Source organism: Neltuma alba, unplaced genomic scaffold (assembly GCF_004799145.2).
Source record: "Neltuma alba isolate B1F8T4 unplaced genomic scaffold, ASM479914v2 tig00010746_pilon, whole genome shotgun sequence".
NCBI lineage: Eukaryota > Viridiplantae > Streptophyta > Magnoliopsida > Fabales > Fabaceae > Neltuma > Neltuma alba.
Window position 1 is genome coordinate 979,406 of NW_021635573.1, and position 22,317 is coordinate 1,001,722.

General features: G+C 37.1%; 2 protein-coding genes across 2 annotated transcripts; one reads left to right on the forward strand and one right to left on the reverse strand.

Moving 5' to 3' along the window:
• Positions 1–5,315: 5,315 nt before the first annotated feature.
• LOC114758755 (uncharacterized) lies at positions 5,316–10,889 on the reverse strand. The gene is made up of 4 exons (XM_028947842.1): positions 9,096–10,889; positions 6,621–8,183; positions 5,535–6,140; positions 5,316–5,363 (listed from the first exon to the last, which is right to left on the reverse strand). The coding sequence occupies exons 1-4, from the start codon at positions 10,887–10,889 to the stop codon at positions 5,316–5,318; spliced, it is 4,011 nt and encodes a 1,336-aa protein (XP_028803675.1).
• A 3,020-nt stretch (positions 10,890–13,909) lies between these two features.
• On the forward strand, positions 13,910–15,228 carry LOC114758756 (prostatic spermine-binding protein-like). The gene is made up of 2 exons (XM_028947843.1): positions 13,910–14,017; positions 14,830–15,228. The coding sequence occupies exons 1-2, from the start codon at positions 13,910–13,912 to the stop codon at positions 15,226–15,228; spliced, it is 507 nt and encodes a 168-aa protein (XP_028803676.1).
• The last annotated feature ends 7,089 nt before the right edge of the window (positions 15,229–22,317 follow it).

The window sequence follows — 22,317 nt, forward strand, 5'->3', positions numbered from 1 at the left end:
CAAAAGGAAGCATTAAGCTCAAAGTAAAAACAACTGAATATTATCATTAACACTAAAGAGATAGCAAAACCCAAATCTCAATCCATACAATAGATCAAAATAACCCTAGAAAAACGGATTTAGCTATACATGGCAAGTAAAGAACTACAACTATAGGAATATCTAGTAGTCATAGTAGAAACAAGAAGGGAAGAAGAAGGAAACCCAGAAAATTTAAGATATAAGCTTTGAATCTCTTCTAGCTTCAAGCCCAAAAGTTCCAAGCCTTCAAAACTCCAAACCCTAGCAGAGCCACCCTCCAAAATTGCTTCAAAAGTCGAACTCTCCCTGAAAAACCCCTTCTCTCACTCTATAAGCCCTAATTTTTTAAGTTAGGAAGTAAAACGCACAGCTGCGAGGGGCCAGGCGCCGCGGCGATTGCTTCAGGCGCCGCGGCGCCTATTACAGAATGGATTTTCACTCAGGCACCGCGGCGCACGTGATATTAGGCCGCGGCGGATTTCACCGAATGGATTGCTTCCTAATGTAGCTCGGGCGCCGCGGCGGATGCAGCAGGGCGCTGCAGCGGATTTCACAGAGGCTCAGTCTTCCCTCTCTGTGTTATCCGCCGCGGCGGATTCTTCCAAAGGCCGCGGCGGATACTTCTTTTCAGCTCCTTCTCCATTCTTTACTTTCCTCAGGCTTTGTTTCCTGCAAAATTGACTTATAAACCCAATAAAAGAATGTTAAATCAGCTTAATTCAGTAGGAATTTTGAGAGGTTATCACACCCCCAAACTTACACTTTTGCTCGTCCTCGAGTAAAACAACAAACCAGCAACTAAGTGACAAAATTGCACATTAAAGATTGTAGGAACAGTTGTATCCTCATTAAATGCTCAAGATACTATACAGGATAGGAAATTATTGAATCACCCAAAGAAACAAGTTTCATGAACTTAAAACAAACTTTCAATGATTTTGGAGTGTGAGTGTGTGTATAGAGTCAATGAGCATCTCTTAAGATACTGTTTCAGTGGAATGAGAGACTTTAGTCAACATACTAACCTTCAACCGTATCCTTTCATAATCCTAACTTCTTCTCTCTCTCTGTTTACAGCTCACCCCATATACATTTGAAATCAGAGGGACTTTTCGGCTTATAACGTGGCCAAGAGGTAATGGTTTAAGAAAGAAAGGGGAAAGTAGATCATACAAATACTTTGAGATAAATAGATATCCAACAATCAGAACTTACTTCAACCACTTTCATTCTCCCAAACTTGTACCACAATTATTTGTATATAGATAAGTATACAATTTTTTTTTGTTTTTGTTTTTCTTTTTTTTTTTTTGTTTGTTTTTGTTTGTTTTTTTTTTTTTCAAAGTAAAAACAACTTAGCACCTAACACTTTAACTTGTCAGAATACTAGACTACCCTTTTCAACCTTTCAAAATCTCCACATTTCATCAAACCCCTTATCCTTTCAACTTCCATTTATCTCAAAGCTAGGGATTTCCTGGTTTTTCTTAATTGGTTTTGGGTTAGGAAGAGGTTAGGGTTTGAAACAAAACTGATACATACATATATATATATATATTTTTTTTAAGGCTCAAAGCATGGGTTCAAAGGATAAAACCTATAAGGTCAGCTTGAAAGGCTCAAACGCATTTAAGAACTGCCCTAATCCTTTTTCAAATTCATATAAAACAAACTATAAACTTTGAGAAATCATAAGAAGGTTATGAAACAATTTAGTTGAAACAAGAGTATATAGGCTAACTTATCCACTCAACCTCAACATAACCCCTTGAAATGTCTTGACCCTTTTAGTGCATTAGCTTCTCCAAAATTAAAGAAACATAGGTTTCAACCTCATAAATCAAGTCTCGAAAAGCAGTTCAAAACTTCTTATCAAGCATAGTAACCAAGCATTTTGTTCAATCATTGGACCATTCATACATCCTCAACTACCACTTGCCACTTCAGCTTATATTTCATAAAATCAACCGAGCAAAAATTTAAGCTGACAAAATTTCTACTGTTTCAGCTGTTTCAAAATTTTCTCAACAAAATGACCTTTCAAAAATTTTCAAATATAACCCTGTTATCCACAAAATTTTCAAATTTAATTCTGTTATCCACAAAACTTTTGTCCTATTATCCAAAAATTTCAATCCTCACCCCCAAACTTAAAATTGACTGTGTCCTCACTGTCAACAATGGGAAGTAAGGATCAAGGCATGCAGGCAGAATTGAAAAAAAACAATAAATTCGCTGCATGAAAGGTCAAAATTTCGCTTTGCTTCCTGTACAAGTATATCAGTATGCACAACTATCAATAGTATCATCATCAGATAATGTTGGCAAAAAAAAAATCATCATCAGATAAGCATTATGAAATCATTAATTACTAAAGACATCCACAAATTAATCAATCAAAAGATCTGTTAACCATTCACATGTTCAATCATTTCGCAATAGTTAATGCTGTGAAAATCAGCAATGATAGATATTGGTCAACAGTCAGAATCAATTCAATAGGCCATCAGTAGCCTTGCCAGAATCATAGAAGCAAATAACACACAAAAAAGACCAAAATGCAAGAAAATTCAGAAACACACAAAAATAAATAAAAAACAGCAAAGCAAGCAACAACAGCAGCAGAAATGGCCCCAGCTAGTCCTCCTCCTCTTCAGAATGCTCATCCCCCTGATCCTCAGCACCCTCTTCATATGGATTGACAGCCATATCATCGCCCGAGCCAATACCAGCACCAGAAGTTCCAGCTTCCTGCTCCTCTTCCGGTGACTCTGCCTCAGTGCTTGAATCCTCCACATCCGGCACATCAATGGCCAAGTTCCTTGCAATCTAGACTAATAACTCCTCCATGCGCCTTTGTCTACGTCTCCTGTGACGTATCTCTCTGTCCAACTTCTCATGAAGGAGATCCAAGCTTCTAGTGGTAGGGTCAACACTGGCACTGGCTTGAGCTTCCTGTTGCCTCCTATACTCGTCAGGGAATTGTTCAGCAAACAGGGCTTCAGTGATCCGTTGTTGTTCTCGTTCAGGCACCAGGTTAGAGTAGTTGAATGGTGACACAGGTTTGAACTTGCGGTCTTTGTCTTTCCACTCTACCCCTGCTTTCGATAGCAAATCTGAGATGAGGTGAGGCATGACGAGGTTTGTATTGTGGGCTCTGCAGGCATCCCAGATAGCATCAAAGATCAATTTTGGTATATCTACTGTTGCCTTGATCATAAGTAGATAAATCAGGAGTGCCAGATTCCTTGGGGCTTCACTGAGATGTGTGGTTGGCATAATGTTTCTTGTAACAATATGCAACCAAATCCTGGCCTCCGGTATCATGTCTTTTCTCAGGATATATGCTTGGCCTCTCTTAGGCCGCACCCACATCTCCTTAGAATCGGTGAGTGTTGCTGAGATGGCATCGAGGGGAATCTCCTTCTGATGGTTGAGATAATACTGATATTGGCACTTGTCCACCTCGGGAAGCTTATAGTGATTCCTAATGCTCACTGGAGTAATGAGGAAACGCTTGCACCTTATAAACAGCTCATTACTCAAGTTTGTAGCCACCCTCACATAGAATTTTCTGACCAACTTCTCATTCCCCTCACCTTTGGGACCAATCAAATTGAGGAGACGAAGCTTCCTTGCTTTTTTATAGAACCCGAATTTATTTTTGCACGGGAATTCTCTTTCGAAATGCAACCCTCTTTTCTCAATGAGCTCTTTAATTGGAGGATCAGGGGAGGTGGCACGGGCTTTCTTCCTGGGGGCCATTGGATTGTTACCTGCTAAGAGGACACAAACAAAGCACACCACACACAAACTAAGCACAAAAACAAAGAAAAAGAAGAAAACTAACCTAAAAATAAAGAAAAACTATCCCCCAAACTTAAATCAAGGAGCTAGACCACAATCTCACCATTAATCCCTTTCTCAACCTGAATTATAAACTACCTCCAATTCAAAACAAGTTTACAAAGATTCTTCTATATCTAGTGATTTCAAAATCAGATAACCATCAGTAGCTACCAATTGAAACTAATTTCACTAGATCAGAATAACATTTCCAAATCAGCTACAAGTGAAATAGAACAACATAACTTGGGTAATGAACCGGTGTTATTGAAAATTTAGACAAGCATATCCTTTTCTCAAATCAGGTCCAAGTTATGATCACTCAATTTCACATGTATCACATTTTCATCAAAATGTTTACAGATAGTTGGGCAATAAGCAATTATCACCTAACCACAATGTAACTTCAGATAATCAAAATGCTACCATCTAGAGTTCAAAAATTCATCTAACCACAAAGCTCAACCCTAACACTACCCATCTCCATCTAAACTAGACTAGAAGAAATTAAAATAAACAAAAGAGTAAGAAAGAGTACCTATTCGGTCGACTAAAGGAGAGGAAAGAGGAAGGCCGACGGTGAGGGGAGAAATGAGGGCGGCAGCGGTAGAGACACTGACTGGCGGTGGAAGACGGAGAAGCTCGGCAACCGGCGACCGGCGACGCGAGCCTGATGGGCGACGGAAGACGGCGAGGCGACGGGAGAGGGAGAGAAAATTCTGAGCTGGAAGGAAAGAGTATTTCGAATATGATAGGGAGAGGAGGAACCGACGGGGGTATCTAATATGAAAAGGGGTGGTGCTTGAAATTGGGCTTGGGAGTGAAAAGACCAAAGGGTTAGGTTTTTTAAAATTAAATCAATGAACTTACCTTCAAAACCGGTCAGATACATCTGGGTAAAGTGGGTATTGAGACAAATGAACAAGGCTAAAACGGGGAACACAAATCTGGAAGTGCGAGAAGGCGCCGCGGCGGATTATGAAAAGAGCCGCGACGCCTTTCACAGAATTGCTGCAGCTGGGCAAAGCAGGGCGCCGCGGCGGATTAATCAGGGAGCCGCGGCGGTTTTTACCGAGACAGACATTCAACTTAGGACTAAGGCGCCGCGGCGGATTAACTCAGGGGCCGCGGCGCCTAATACAGAACAGGCACTCAGAAGAAGACTAGGCGCCGCGGCGTCTCATCAAACACGCCGCGGCGCCTCACACAGAGAAAGCATACAAAGAAAAATTAACAAACACAAACCGGACCTACCACAATCAAGAACCCTACACATAATAAAACAAGACTAAGCACAAGCATAAGCATAAAAACAAACACAAGACAAATAACCACATAAAAGCAAAACCCACAAGTCTCAATTTATCATAAGTTCAAACCAAACAAGGTCAATGTCCACTGCTAGAGATTGAAGTTAGGTGCACTTCCCTGGTTGCGCTAATTAGAAATCAACCACTCCTGCCGAGCTCCAAAGTTTGAGGAATAAACCAAGAGGCCTACAAAAACAAAGATCAAACATAAATCTACTAAAACACAACTGAAATAAAAGAAACACATCAAAGGCAAGTTTAGAGCTTGGGTTGCCTCCCAAGTAGCGCTTGGTTTATAGTCTTCAGCCTGACTCTTCAGCTTTGTTATGATTGTTCAGCAAAGTAGATCGTGGAAACTTGACGATCCACCTTTCCACCCCAATAATGCTTCAAACGTTGGCCATTGGCATGAAATCTTTCACCTTTTTCATTTTCCAGCTCCACTGCACCATGGTTGGCAGCTTGTACCACAGTAAATGGCCCTGACCAACGTGATTTGAGTTTGCCCGGAAATAGTCTCAATTTGGAATTATGAAGTAACACCTTTTGCCCTGCTTCAAAGATCTTGGGAATAATTTTCTGATCATGATACTTCTTGGTCCGTTCTTTATAGAGCCTTGCACTTTCATAGGCATTAAGGCGAAATTCCTCTAACTCATTCAGTTGTAGGAGCCTTTTTGCACCAACAGCTTGAAAGTCAAAGTTGAGCTTTTTTATGGCCCAATAAGCTCCATGTTCCAATTCTACAGGCAAATGACATGCTTTTCCAAACACCAACCGATAGGGAGACATCCCAATCGGAGTTTTATATGCTGTCCTGTAGGCCCAAAGAGCATCATCCAGTTTTAATGACCAATCTTTTCTTGTTGCACCTACTACCTTCTCAAGAATGCTTTTGATCTCTCGGTTGGATATTTCTGCTTGGCCATTTGATTGAGGATGATAAGCCAAAGTTACCCTGTGCTTTACACCATATTTCTTCATCAGAGCTTGAAATTGATGATTGCAAAAGTGAGAGCCACCATCACTAATAATAGCCCGAGGTGCTCCAAATCTCGTGAAGATGTTTTTCTTTAAGAATTTGATCACCGTTTTAGCATCACTGGATACACATGCAGTAGCTTCAACCCATTTCAAGACATAATCCACAGCAACCAGAATGTACTCTTGATTTAGAGACTTTGGAAACGGGCCCATGAAGTCAATTCCCCAAACATCAAAGAGTTCAACTTCCAGAATATTATTCAGAGGCATTTCATTCCTTCTTGATATGTTTCCCACTCGTTGACATTGATCACATCAAATCACAAAGGCATATGCATCTTTGAATAGTGAAGGCCAATAAAAACCACTTTGAAGGACTTTGGCAGCCGTTTTCTCTCCTCTAAAATGTCCACCATAAGCTGAAGAGTGGCAACACTCTAGAATATCTTGCTGCTCAACCTCCGGAACACATCTTCTTATCATCTGATCGGCACATCTCTTGAACAAATAAGGTTCTTCCCAGAAGTACAACTTTGCATCGTGAAGAAATTTCCTCTTTTGATGAGAGTTAAGGTCTAGTGGCAGAGTTCCACAAACCAGATAATTAACCAGATCTGCATACCATGGAGTAGTTGAGTTATCCACAAAGAACAAGCATTCATCAGGAAAAGCTGCATTGATCTCTTGACAATGATCATGTTGAGCTTCATTACTTAATCGAGATAGATGATCGGCCACTTGGTTCTCAGTGCCTTTCCTATCAACAATTTCCAAATCAAATTCTTGAAGCAAAAGGACCCATCGAATTAGGCGTGCCTTGGAATCTTTCTTCGTAAACAGATACTTTAGGGCCGAGTGGTCCGTATAGATAGTCACTTTGGTGCCCACAATATAAGACCGGAATTTCTCACAAGCAAACACCACTGCAAGCAATTCTTTCTCAGTAGTAGTGTAGTTAAGTTGGGCATCATCCAACGTTTTACTAGCATAGTAGATGGGATGGAAGACCTTATCTACTTTTTGTCCTAGAACTACTCCAACGGCAAAATCACTAGCATCTGCCATAATAATGAAGGGTAGCTCCCAATTAGGTGCCACTAAAATGGGTGCTGAGGTGAGCTTCTTCTTTAATTCCTCAAAAGAGTTCATACAAGTGTCATCAAACTTGAACTCCCTATCTTTCTCCAACAAATTGCACAAAGGCTTAGTGATCTTAGAGAAATCTTTAATGAACCGACGGTAGAATCCCGCATGACCCAAGAAACTTCTAATACCCTTAACACTTGTTGGTGGAGGCAATTGCTCAATAACAGATATCTTTGCCTTGTCAACTTCTAGGCCTTGTTTGGATACTCGATGACCAAGGACAATGCCCTCTTGCACCATGAAGTGACATTTTTCCCAATTCAGAACCAAATTAGTTTCTTCACATCTTTGCAAAACAGCCGCCAAATTATCTAAACAACAATCAAAAGAATCTCCAAAAACAGAGAAGTCATCCATGAACACTTCAATTGTTTTCTCAATCATGTCAGCAAAGATGGCCATCATGCATCTTTGAAATGTTGCTGGAGCATTGCAAAGACCAAATGGCATTCTTTTGAAAGCAAATGTGCCATATGGACAAGTAAAGGTTGTTTTCTCTTGATCTTCTGGGGCTATTACAATTTGGTTGTATCCTGAATACCCATCCAAGAAACAAAAGAATTCTTGCCCAGCAAGTTTATCCAACATCTGATCAATAAATGGCAGCGGGAAATGGTCTTTTCTGGTTGCTGTATTTAACTTTCGATAATCCATGCAAATTCTCCACCCTGTCACAGTACGAGTTGGAACTAGCTCATTTTGGGTGTTAGCCACTACAGTTATACCGCCTTTTTTAGGGACGCATTGAACTGGGCTCACCCATGAACTATCAGAAATAGGGTAGACTATTCCAGCAGAAAGCCATTTAAGGATCTCTTTCTTGACTACCTCTTTCATAACTGGGTTTAATCTCCTTTGATGCTCAATAGAAGGTATGTGACTATCCTCTAATAAAATCTTGTGCATACAAATAGAAGGGCTGATCCCTTTGATGTCAGCTATGGACCACCCAATAGCTTTCTTGTGGTGTCTCAAGACCCTTAACAGTTTCTCTTCTTGCAACGTGGACAACTTAGAAGAAACAATCACAGGTAAAGTGGTAGAATTACCCAAGTAGGCATACTTGAGATGTGATGGTAAAGTCTTCAACTCCAATACCGGCGGTTCATCCACAGAAGGCTTTAGAGGAGAGCTCAAAGCACTAGTCACATCTAGAGGCTCAAAAGTCTTAGCTTTTCGATACGGAAACGCTTCAATACTCATCATTTCTGCATAAGCTTCAACCTTGCCATCAATACTACTTGTTTCTCCAATCAACACTGCTTCTAATGGGTCTTTGGTCAAAGAGTTAATCAGCTCCTCTTGCACCGTGGAATCAATCACATCAATACAATTACAGTGAGCAGAATCATCTGGAAACTTCAAGGCTTGATTCATGTTGAATATCACCTTCTCATCATTTACTCGCATGGTGATCTCACCCTTTTCTACGTCAATGAGGGTTCTTGCAGTGGCTAAAAATGGCCATCCCAAAATAATGGGGATATTCCAATCTACCTCACAGTCTAACACAATGAAATCAGCTGGGAATATGAATTTGTCTACCTTCACCAAGACATCTTCTACAATCCCTTTTGGATATGAGATACTTCTGTCGGCAAAGAGCAATGTAACTGTTGTTGGCCTTGCATCACCCAAGTTTAATCGATTGAATACAGCTAGAGGCATCAAGTTAACACTTGCTCCCAAATCACATAGGGCTTTTCCATTGAAGTGTTTGCCTATGTTACAAGGAATATAAAAGCTGCCTGGATCTCTCAGTTTGGGTGGGAGTTTTCGCTGCAAGATAGCACTACAATCTTCAGTCAAAGCCACCGTTTCAAATTCACCAAATCTCTTCTTTTTGGAGAGAACATCCTTAAGAAACTTAGCATACTTAGGCATCTGCTCTAATGCTTCAGCAAACGGGATGTTGATGTGTAATTGCTTAAACATGTCCACAAATTTCTTGAACTGGACATCTTCATCTTTCTTCTTGAACCTTTGAGGAAATGGAAGCGGCGGCATCTGTGTAGCAAGAGGAGGAGTTGTCTTCCTCTTTTTATCATCAACCGTTTCACCCTCTACTTTCTTTCCTCGAACCACATCAGTGAGATTTTCTTCTGTTTGTTTCCTTTTCTTGGTTTCTTCCTCTTCTACTATACCACCTTCTTCTGCAAGCTCATTTGTATCAAGATCAGTCGCCTTACTGTTAATGGTGTCCTTGCCGGTCTGACTAGGTCTCTGAATGTCAGGTAGCTGCTTTCCACTTCTCAAATTGATCGCTTTGCACTCTTCATTACCATCCCTTTTTGGATTGGGAATGGTATCACTTGGTAAGCTGCTTCTTGTGAGTACATTCATTTGTGAAGCCAGTTGACCCATTTGCACCTCAAGATTCTTGATGGCAGTTTCATGGAGAGAAAATGTTGCCTTGTTCTTAGCCCTTGCAGATTCTTGATTGGCCAATAATTGAGCAAACATCTTCTCAATTTTGGAATCTTCCTTTTGAGGATGCTGCTGTTGCAATTGATTTTGCTGTGGTTGACCATGAAAACTAGGAGGCCCCATTTGTTTAGCACCGGATGGTAATATTTGTGGGGGATTCAGACTTGGCCCATTTCGCCAAGAGAAATTTGGATGATTTCTCAAATTTGGGTTGTAAGTTTGAGAATAAGGGTTCCCTTGTGGTCTTCTTTGTGCATTATTCATATAATTGACTGTCTCCAAGGTGTATGGGCATTGATCAGAATGGTGTTCCTCATTACAATGGTCACAAGTGTATCCCGGAGCCTGAAGTGCATGAACTCCTGCAGTATTTCCTTTCTTAATCTGCAATTCCAGATTGTCAAATCTTTTAGATATTGCTTCAAGTTGCGATGCAATGTCCCTTGATGATGAAGAACTAGGCTCCTTATGTCTCCCAGAACTTTGCCTTCTTTTGTTATATTGTTGCATAGTGCTAGATGCCACCTCTTCATACAGTTCATATAGCTCATTTACCTTCATCTTTCCGATTCCTCCGTTTGAAGCGGTATTCAGCATTGTCACTGTCTGATCATTCAATCCATTCCAGAAAGCTTCCATTAGAACATATTTCTTCTGCTCATGATTTGGACAATTTCTCCACATATCCTTAAATCTTTCCCAAGCCTCATAAAATAGCTCATCCGGATGCTGCTCAAAAGAAAGCAACTCACCCCTTAATGTAGCACGTTTGCCCCTTGGAATAAATCTGGCCTTGAACTTAGATACAAGCTCATCCCAAGTCTTAATGGAGTGTTCAGGTAAAGAATTCAACCATGTTTTCGCCTTGTGAGATAATGACATGGGAAACAATCTCAATCTCAGTGCATCTTTAGTAACCCCAGTTTGTTTGAAGTTCTCACAAACCTCTATGAACTTGGTCAAATGCTCATTCGGATCATCCTTAAAATTTCCTTCAAAAGTGCCCATCATCCCCAGTAGTTGAATCATAACAGGCTTGATTTCAAAATTCCTGGCTTGAATGTCTGGTAACCGGATACTTGAGTGAAAAGTCTGCCCTTCTTTATCCAAATAGTCATCCAGGGTGTACACATCGTTCTCATCTTCCTCCGCCATATTTTCTTCTGATTCTGATTCTGAGGTTGTTGTTGAATCTCCGGTGTGTTTTCAGTTTCTCCCGACCTGGATACTTCTTCAGTAACTTCTTCCACAATAACTTCCAGTCTTCCTTGCATGCGTCAGGGGTTACCTGCACATTCAAATCAAAAACAAAAGTATCAAACTTATCAAGAGAAATGAACAAAATAAACTACTGCTACTACCTATAATTACTACAAATGCTAAATGGAACTTAAGCGTAACCAAGCACACAATAAGGACAATCAACCTCAAAAACTCTAGCCGTTAGTCCCCGGCAACGGCGCCAAAAACTTGTTCACCAAATAACTTGACCGCAAGTGGACGGGTCACAAGTAATATAAAAAGTATCGTTCCCTCAGAGACTAAGGCTAGATGAGTTGAAAAATCATAATTGTGTATTTGATTAGGTTAAGTGAAATAATTGTTGTAAAAGAGTTTGTGAAATGAAAGTTAAGAAAACAATGGTTTAAAGCAGTATAAAATCGAATCGACCTTGAAACAATTAATAGACTAGGGTTATTCTTCACTAAAGTACTTCATGAAACTGGATTAATTACCTCTCAAATAGTGTTTCACAATAAATTCAGTTAGCCTGGGTTTATAGAATTGATTAAGCTTTCTCAAGTCAAAACCAAATGTTGCAAACACCATTAAAACACAGCAATCTCTTGCTTTTGTTTGAAAAGGTTTCTCTTTAAAAACCAAAACCCATTTAGTCTATGCTAGGTCAACAAATACATCTCTGATCAATCGACAAACCATCTATTCACTCAAATAAATTTCTGGACTAGCATGTTTTTACCTAAGTTCACGAATTAGTCTAACTTTCTCAAGTTAAACTAATCAACCAATCAATCCAAATGATGGCCAGACAAAAGGAAGCATTAAGCTCAAAGTAAAAACAACTGAATATTATCATTAACACTAAAGAGATAGCAAAACCCAAATCTCAATCCATACAATAGATCAAAATAACCCTAGAAAAACGGATTTAGCTATACATGGCAAGTAAAGAACTACAACTATAGGAATATCTAGTAGTCATAGTAGAAACAAGAAGGGAAGAAGAAGGAAACCCAGAAAATTTAAGATATAAGCTTTGAATCTCTTCTAGCTTCAAGCCCAAAAGTTCCAAGCCTTCAAAACTCCAAACCCTAGCAGAGCCACCCTCCAAAATTGCTTCAAAAGTCGAACTCTCCCTGAAAAACCCCTTCTCTCACTCTATAAGCCCTAATTTTTTAAGTTAGGAAGTAAAACGCACAGCTGCGAGGGGCCAGGCGCCGCGGCGATTGCTTCAGGCGCCGCGGCGCCTATTACAGAATGGATTTTCACTCAGGCGCCGCGGCGCACGTGATACTAGGCCGCGGCGGATTTCACCGAATGGATTGCTTCCTAATGTAGCTCAGGCGCCGCGGCGGATGCAGCAGGGCGCTGCGGCGGATTTCACAGAGGCTCAGTCTTCCCTCTCTGTGTTATCCGCCGCGGCGGATTCTTCCAAAGGCCGCGGCGGATACTTCTTTTCAGCTCCTTCTCCATTCTTTACTTTCCTCAGGCTTTGTTTCCTGCAAAATTGACTTATAAACCCAATAAAAGAATGTTAAATCAGCTTAATTCAGTAGGAATTTTGACAGGTTATCAATAGGAAATAACAAGTTTATAATAGTAAATAACAAGTTATTAAGTAGTTGGGAATAACAAGATTGCTATGTGGAATTGACAAGTTGATAATAGGAAATAACAAGTTTATAATACGAAACAACAAGTTTGAATAACAAAGTTGAGCATAACAGTTTGAGAAGTTTATGATTTGAAATAACAAGTTCATAATTGTAAATAACAAGTCTATGATTAGAAATAACAATTATGATAAGTAGTTGGGAATAACAAGTTGGGTTTGAGGATTATACAACTTTTGTATAGAAAATAACAAGTTGACATTAGGAAATAAGAAGTTAGTGCTTATTAAGTAAGAAGGCTTTTGATTGGAAAAAACTAGTATTGATGGAGTTGTTGTTAGTTAATAAGTTGTCATTGTGAAAAAGAGATGGCACCTGAGGGAGCATCTGGAATGAAACTGGCACACAATGGGTGGTTGCTATTCAAGAGGGAGTTTCTAGCAATATTAGGTGACAATGATATCAAAGGCTAACAAAAAAGAGAAGATGTATCAAATGCTCGAAGAGCTTTGCCTGATGAATAGAGGAAGAGGTATATGGAGAAGGTGAAGAAAACAAGGCCAAAAAAGGTAGAAGATGAGAAGAAAAAGGAATATGTACCGTCGTTTTTAACTTGAGTGCCCATGAAGGGTTTTAAAAAATTACTACACTTTGTGAATAATAATGATGACTTAAGGGACAGGGTAGAGAGGATAGGTTTTGAAAGCTCATTAAAGGTTAGACTGAATAGACTTCTCGTGATCTCATTGTGACTATGTTCAGATCATATAACCCACCAACTCATTAATAAAACTAAGGAAATAGGAGCATAAGGAATACGCCATGATGGGGAAAAGGTCACAGATAAGGTTTTAAAGGATGATACAATGTATAAGAATTTAAGAATGATTATCGAGTGTCATTTAGTAATTAATATTGAAAGACATTATTTTTGAGGAAGAGGATCACATATTTGAGTTCTTGTTTGTCTTATACATGCTAGGCACTTTTCTATGTCCCTTGTTAGGCTCATAAGTAAGTAACAAGCTGATAAGAGTCAAGCATTGCACAATGGATGACTTTAGAAAGTATGATTAGGCCACATATATTATAGAGGACCTGTGGAAACAGAGAGCTGACTATCTGAAATTGTATGGGCAAGCTAATGATGGGCAAGGGAGCAGCACTGTGGTGGCTGCATATATTTGCTTTTGGATAATGTTAATGTTGATGATATGTGGTATTACAACTTTTTCGTGTGAGCATTTTAACCTCAACAAATCTATAGACTGAGACTCCACTAGTGCGATCCAATACTTGACATATGAGAAGATAAAAGAAATGGTGAGTAAGGAGAGGAAGAATGTTAAAGGAATTTTGCATATAAAAAAAGGGAATAAAGTTGTGTCTGGCAAAGAGGAGAGGATATGTGTTGACTCTTTGGATCTGGTATGTGGTATCTTTAGTAAAGTGATATTCTTATTTACTAAACTAAACTTGTTATTTGCAATAGTTAAACTGTTGTTTGATAAATTTAACTTATTAGATATGATACTTAAGTTGTGATTAAGTAAAGTGAACTTGTCATTTGCTATAGTTTAAGTTGCTATTTGATAAACTTGTTATATATGATACTTAAGTTGTGATTGGGTAAAGTAAACTTGTCATTTGCTATAGTTTAAGCTGTTATTTGATAACACTTGTTATATATGATACTTAAGTCGTGATTGGGTAAAGTAAACTTGTCATTTTCTATAGTTTAAGCTGTTATTTGATAACACTTGTTATATATGATACTTAAGTCGTGATTGGGTAAAGTAAACTTGTCATTTTCTATAGTTTAAGCTGTTATTTGATAACACTTGTTATATATGATACTTAAGTCGTGATTGGGTAAAGTAAACTTGTCATTTGCTATAGTTTAGGTTGTTATTTGATAAACTTAACTTATCATATATGATACTTAAGTTGTGATAAGGTAAAGTCAACTTGTCATTTGCAATTGTTAGGTCATTATGTCATATAGTTATCTTGTTATTTATTTGATAAATGTCATTTTCATGCAAGAACTAAAGCAGTTGCGTGCACAAATAATAAAGAGGATAGATGAAAGCTAAAAGAAGTTGATGGATATGATAGATGAGGAGCTATTGAAGGGGCACGTTTCAAGAGAGGAAAATGGTAAGTCAAAAGGAAAGGCTCTTGTTAAGACAGTCGCATCAACTGTCAACAACTCTAAAGATAATGATAAAGAGAGGTAGAATGCTAGTGAGACTAGCGAGGAGAAGAATAAGAATGATGAAGAGAGTGATGATGACACTAGTGAGGAGAAGGAGAAGGAGAAGGATGATAGAGGGAGTGATGATGAAGATAGTGAAGAAGGAGATAATAATAACAAGGATGAAGAGGACAATAGAGATAAGAGTGGTGACATGAGTAAAACGAAGGATGATCGACAGAGTGAAGAGAAGGATAACAGGGACAATATAGGCAGTGGTAATGGGGATATTGATCAAATGGATGAAGGGAAGAGTAAAAATAAGGACAATGATGAAATGAAGAATGACATACCCACGCCTAATTCTACCATAAATGTGTCATCTAATGTTGAAGGTGATAATGTGAAGGGTGACATACCGTGGCAGTATTCCCATTGGTAATTGTTGAATATATTGACCCTCTTGAGAATCAAACCCCCATAACAGTGCAATCTACGACAGTAGCTGAAGCTGTGCAGCAACAACAAGTAAGGAGATCTACGAGGATTTGGTTCAACAAAATTAAGTCTCCTTGGTTAGAGTTGATGGCATAAATGAGGTTGAAGAGGCCTATGGAGGACAAGGATATTTTTTTCACCATTGTCAGCCGAAGTAGTAATAAGGGTAACTAGTATGTATTATCATTCTCAGCTTTTGTGATGTTGTTATGTTAGCAAATATTAACATAACCTATATGTTAACTCACTTGAATGATTGTCAGTCCTTTGATTCAAATGTTTGATGAAAACATTACCTGACGGTCATTGGGAGGAAATAACAGAGTAAATAATAGGGTCATGTCATTGGTTTGTAAGGATGTGGTGGGTGAGCAACTGGTAGTAAAAGGACAAGTTAGGAGGTGTATATTTGATTCGAACTTCATGGTGAGGTTTTTTCTTAGGCAATTTATGACAAGCATGGATAGGAAAATGACAAGTGTAGAATATAAAATAATAAGTATGTATAGGCAATTTACTATTTTAAAAAACTAATTACGACATGACAATTTCAATTTGTGCTTTTACCAAGAGTTAATGATTTGTGATACAGCTCGTTGGGATCCTAACTATCATGCATAACAAATAATTTCACAATATGTTAGGTATAACATAAGTGAGTGTGACTTGATAATGGGTCCTACACTTGTTGGTGAACACTGGTTCTGCTTTATCTTGAGCCAAAGACCATAAAATTCAATATCCTCAATTCCATACGAACAACTGTTCAGCCTAAGAAGACCACAACTAAGAAGAAGAAGACTGTCACGTATGACCCTCAAGAAATGGTCATCATAGGATGTGTAAGAATGACCTTGATATATTAAATTGCATTATTATTATTTAAAATTATAGTCATGTAGATAAATATATGATACATGTGTGGAGAGATAGATTCTATGATATTATTTGCATGATGAGTTTTTTACTTAAGCAATTTATGACACGTGTAGTATATATAATAATGAGTCTATATAGGCATTTACTGTTTTAAAAAATTAATTACAAAATGACAATTTTAATTTGTGCTTATATGATTTGCTCAAAAAAAATTTGTGCTTTTATCAGGAGTTAATGATTTGTGACCTAACTCGTTGGGACCCTAACTATCGTGCATGACAAATAATTCCACAATATGTCAGGTACAACATAGGTGAATGTGACTTGATAATAGGTCCTGTACTTGTTGGTTAACATTGGTTCTGCTTTGCCCTTGACCTAAAGACCATGAAGTTCAATGTCTTTGATTCTATGCAAGCAATTATTTAGCCTAAGAAGACCACAACTAAGAAGAAGAAGGCTACCATGTATGACCCTCAAGAAATGGTCATCATAGGATGTGTAAGAATGATCTCAATATATTAAATTGCATTCTTACTTTTTAAAAATTATAGTCATATTGATGAATATATGATATATATGTGTGTGTGTGTGAAGAGATAGGTTTTGTGACATTATCCACATGGTTAAAACAGACTTGATTAAGAAAATGCCAAACTTAAATTATAAGGCTCGATGTACATCACAGAGTAATTTGTGCATATAGACATCCTGCCCATGTTATATGTTATTCTGTTATGTTGATTTAAGGAACTTAAATAGTAATCATGGTGGTATGGTCAAGAGGAACTATGGTGTGCATGACCTAATATGGCTTAGCAAATAAGAACCTAATGTGTTTTACTTAAATACAGTCAAGTGATGTGGTTTGTTATTTATTGTAACTGGTAAAGTGCCTCAGATTAATTGAATATCAAATTTGTTGTGCAGGATGAAGTTGCCACTTTTTGGAATGATCTGATGTGGTAGTTGGTCAATCATGATAACAGTGAATGGCATCAAGATGTGTTGAATCTTATTCCACATCTAGAAAAGGAAAAATGACCCCAAAAAAAAGGAAAAAGTCTTTATAGAGAACAAAATAAAAAAATGGGAATACACTGTACATAATGTTACTGACTGGGCTCAATTATTACTTATTGATGACAATTATATGTTGGTTAAATGACATTTATATTCATATTATGAAAAGTTTACATTTCAATAGAGATTATTTCCAGATTTCTTTGGTGAATGACAAATTCAGTAAATCAAATGACAAGTTATGAAAAGCGATGTATATGAAGTATATTTTATGTTCAAATAGCATTATTTTCATATTTTTTTGGCAAATGACAAGTTCAGTAAACTAAATAACAAGTTATAAAAAGCGATTGATAAGAGTAGAAAGACAAATAACAACTATGATAAGTAAAAATTACACCTATGTTGGTCTATCATCAACTTCAGAATATTAAATGAATTTACACAATACTATTTACAACTATTAAATACTAAATATCAACATTGCTTTACCCGTAAACAAAATACCAACATTTGTAGATTGTTATGTCATGTTGCTATTATTAAACTACTCAATCTATAGTTACAACACTACCATGAGAAATTACAACAACACTAAGTCAAATAATAAAAAACCAAGGTGCTTTGATTAGCAACTAGATTTTTTAATATTCAGTGACAAGTGCACGTCAGCAAGATCTGTCTACTTAATGTTCCCTTATCACCACACATATTACTCTACCAACACCCTTTTTTCAAAAAAAAATTAAGAAGGGTAGAGCCTATTGATTGATAGCCGGAATGTCGCCTTCCGGATCGTTAAGAAAGAGAGTTGTACTAGATAAAATGCAATACAGGATGCAACCAGTCGTTCTTCTCGAGGAGCTTGTTATTGGAAACCTAGCCTAAATTGGGTTTCAAAAACATTGTAAAAAGGGTGTTGTAGTTGTTTTAAAAGTAGTGCAACAAATGTAAAATACAAAAAATTAACTATTTTTGGTATTTTGAATGAATAAAGAAATGTTTTGGATTAAAAGGGAATTATGGTTAAATAGTTTCTTGATGATAAATATTCAGTTATCACTGCTCTTTAGAATGATTGGGAGTTTTGAAAAACTTCTAAGTCTGAAGAAAACCCCAAGTAATCACTTGGGTCTAATGTCTTAATTAATGAAAACTCACTTTAATCAAAGTTAATTAACATCTCTTAAGACACTGTTGAAAACTACTTAGAGTGTAGATGAATGAATAATGCAAATGTCCTTTGAATGTCAATCGACAAAACACAGAATACCAAGCACTTAGATTAATCACAATAATCACTGAAAATCAAACTGAATACAAGGATTCAAACGAAATATTATATAGATTAATCAACATTAACATCATCCAATCCAAATACAATAGAATAATCTAAACACCAGATTTACAATCATAAACCAAGTTTAATACAAGTGCAGAAAGTTCCTAAATCTATAAATATTCAACACAGCATTAAACAAAGGTTTAGACTATAGAAAAAAAATTCCTCGATTAGATCATTGAACTCAAGCTTCATTCTCCATCACCAAGAGGCTAAGGGGTTTAGCCTCTCATGCCTTCCAACCAATCGCAATTGCTTCAGGAATGAACAGCCATGGTTGAAGCTAAAAATAAAGTTGAAAAAATGGATAAGAAGGGTGTTGGAATAGTTTGATCGGTCCAATAATGCAGAAAAATGGTGAAGAGATGAAAAAAAAATAAAAGTTTTGGGTATAAGGTAAATGGAGACTTAAGAGGAAATGATGGTGGCTCAACCTTGGGCAAATCTGCAGAATGGAAGAGTCCCTTTTCGTGGTGGCTACCCCTTTTAGGTATAGAAGCTCAGAAACCTATTTCAAAATGCACAGCTTCACTTAACATACTCAGGTCGCGACCTCAGGGGGTTTAGGTCGCGACTCAAGGGGTTCAAGTCGCGACACTAAAAGACAGAGAGCTCTAGTCTAAACTTGGCCCAAAACGCGTAATCTAACTAAGAGGCATCCAGGTCGCGACTTGAGGAGTCCATGTCGCGATCTGGGGAGGCATAACACTCCCAACTTTTATGTTTTGGTCCTTATAACATTTTGGCTCCATCCATGCTCTATCATGACTCTTGGCTCCTTCTCTAATTGCCTGAAAGTCACAACAAAGAGCTTTGTAAAGACCAAACAATTACAGATCAAGGAAATTAAAATTTAGAAGAAAAAATGACCTTTTTTTACCCCTTAAACAACAAAATGCAATGCATGACTCAATGTAATCAAATGGATATAAATGCATACATAATGAGGGTAAAATTGTTGCAAAACATTAGAAAACACTTGAGAAAACCATATAAGGATTGGGTTCTATCACCTATATACATGTTCAAATTAGTTGTCCCATAGGCCTCCTTGTGTGTCTAAAGTGGTGGCATCTAGTGCAATAGTAGACTTTTTCATTTTGGAATTGTGATTCCTGCCATCTAGTTCTTAGTCTTCTGGGAGGCTTGGTTGTGTTTAGTGATAAAAGCATTTATTGAGCAACATTCTCAAACTTATAATTATTTGGCTTAGGCATATCAATTGTCATAATTGGAACCACGCTCCTGGTATAAATTTTCTCCTATGTTGAAATTTTGTAGCACTCTTCAACATATTCATATACATTTTCCCATACAGTCTTGATAGCTGCACAAGCATGGTAGCACGGAATTCATGACATTTGCCAACCAAGACAACTATATTGGTGTAGACCAAGATCTACTTTTTAGTCTCCATGAGATATATGTACACACAGTCTTCCACCTCCATAATTGTCACAAGCCATATACTTACTGAAATACACATTCTCCAAAACCTTTGCCTTAATTTTTGGCCTAATACAATTTCTTCACTTAGTCATTGCCACATATGATACATGCATCTTCTTGCTACTTTCTCCCGATGCTCGTAGATCATTTGAGCTACATTATGTTTTCTCTCTTTCACCATCAAAGCATTGAAAGATTCAGCTAAATTGGTTGTTATGTTATCCCATCTTTTATATGAGAACTTGCTCATTACCTACGTATTCACATCATATTGATTGATAACCCAATCATGTAACTCAGAAGACAAAGTTCTCAGCTCTGCTATTGCATGATCAAATTCACTGTCAACCTTTACATAAGCCACATTTTTAAGTAGCTTTAATGCATCTTCTTTTAAACATTGACTTGTCCTCCTCTTATCTTTGTTTACTTTTACTTGTTTAGCACTACAGTTTTTCTTCATATGCCTATAATAATATGCATGTTTTAAGTATTGCTTGCACAACTCCTGTTATGAAATTGTGTTGGTCTAACACAATCATCAATTGCACTGAAGTAATAATTTTTTTAATTTTTACAAAAACCAAATACAATCATTAAGATTCTCTGATTTCACCACTGCTATTGTAAAAGGCAATAAGTCATTATCGACATCATATCCTAAAATTGAGAAAAGTATCCCCTTGTATGAACTACTTAAATGATTCTATTAATATATAATATAGCCCTTGTACCACCCAAAAAACCCTTAATACATGCATTGTAAACAATGAAAACATGCTCAAATGTATTACCAACAGCTGCGCATTCAGCAACTATTTTATCATCAATTTCCTTCAATTTTTGGCATATCCATGGTATGAATATATAAGATTGTTCTAATTTCCTATGTGTGTCTTTCATTGCCTTTTTTTTTTTTTTACTCTATAAGCTTAATAATATGTTAACCTCAGACCATACTTCCTTTCTAGTATCTTCCTTATTTCATTGGGATACTTTTTTGTATGGTTCCTTATCTTCTCAAGTATTAGTGATGATGTCAAAGTAGTGCTCCCACCATAAGACACATTTAGATTGTCTTCCACTGAATGAATGTGTTCATTGCAGAATATAGTGATGCATAATAAAGGAATATCCCTCCTAACAATATTTGCACATATCTCCTAAAGACACCCTTCTACTTTATACCTAACATTCATCTTCTCCTTGCTATTCTATACATATTTTGCTTCAAACTTCCGTGCAATACTAAACTTGTACATAGCCTATCTAAAAGCTTTAGTATGTGGAATATATTACCCCACTCTTAGAAAAACTCTAACCCATTTTATGTAATTTAAATTACCTATCAATGTCCCTTCACTGAACTACCACACGAGCTTCTCTGACTTAAACCCCCTCATTCATACATTAGGCTCTTACCACCATTGTCAACATTGACTGGCTCCTAGTCATTATCAAAGTTTACCATACCTTTATTCATTTCTTCTTATAGTCTAAACAAATTCTCAATCTTACAAGCATAATAGCAACATTTCAATGGGAATTAGCAAACAACTTTCTACTGTAGCAAACTAAGCATAATAATAAGATTTATATGGGAAATAGCAACAACTCATTACCAAATTACAACTTTCAACTGCAACTTCATAATCTTAATGACAAGATTTGTATCCTAATTAACAACAATTCATTAGTAAATAACAACTTTCAATTACTACACAATACACATGATAACAAGATTTCTTTGGGTATTAACAACAATCCATTAGTGATAACAACAATCAACTGTAAAACTATAACCACTTTCATTTCTCTATCATTCATTGTTCCACCTTTCTTGTCATTCCCTTTTGCTGCTATATACAAATGAGCACTGCTATCATTATATCTAAACATATTAGAAATATCACCTTTATCATAAAGATCAATCAATGTCCTTTTATCAAATTTAACCGTGTACTTAATCTCACACCCTTTACTATCACTGCCTATCAAATATGATATTGTCTCCCTTGGTTCCTCAAATATTATCTATTCTTTTATGCTATTTATTCTCATACTCCCTCTAATGTATTTAACTTCACCTTTACTGTTTCTTTCAAAATCTCTACCAACATGAAAAAAAAAAAAAAACAAATCCTTCTTAGTGCTTGGGCCATTGTTACAATTCATTTTTCATGCTAACATGCAACAAGAATTTACATATAATAAATATATCAGATTCAATATCATTTTATTCAATTAAATGAATAATTTATGTAGAGAAATGAACACCAATAACCTCTTCTCTTCCCAACTTGATATTAAGGTTTTACAACTTCAACATACAAAAATGAT

Coding starts and splice junctions, on each gene's coding strand:
- LOC114758755 (XM_028947842.1), bottom strand. CDS start 10,889: ATGGCGGAGGAAGATGAGAACGATGTGTACACCCTGGATGACTATTTG. Junction 8,184..9,095: donor TGACTGAAGATTGTAGTGCT/ATCTTGCAGCGA, acceptor GAGGATAGTCAC/ATACCTTCTATTGAGCATCA. Junction 5,364..5,534: donor GTGGAAAGGTGGATCGTCAA/GTTTCCACGATC, acceptor TTGTTTTTGTAG/GCCTCTTGGTTTATTCCTCA.
- LOC114758756 (XM_028947843.1), top strand. CDS start 13,910: ATGGTGAGTAAGGAGAGGAAGAATGTTAAAGGAATTTTGCATATAAAA. Junction 14,018..14,829: donor GTGTTGACTCTTTGGATCTG/GTATGTGGTATC, acceptor AAAGAGAGGTAG/AATGCTAGTGAGACTAGCGA.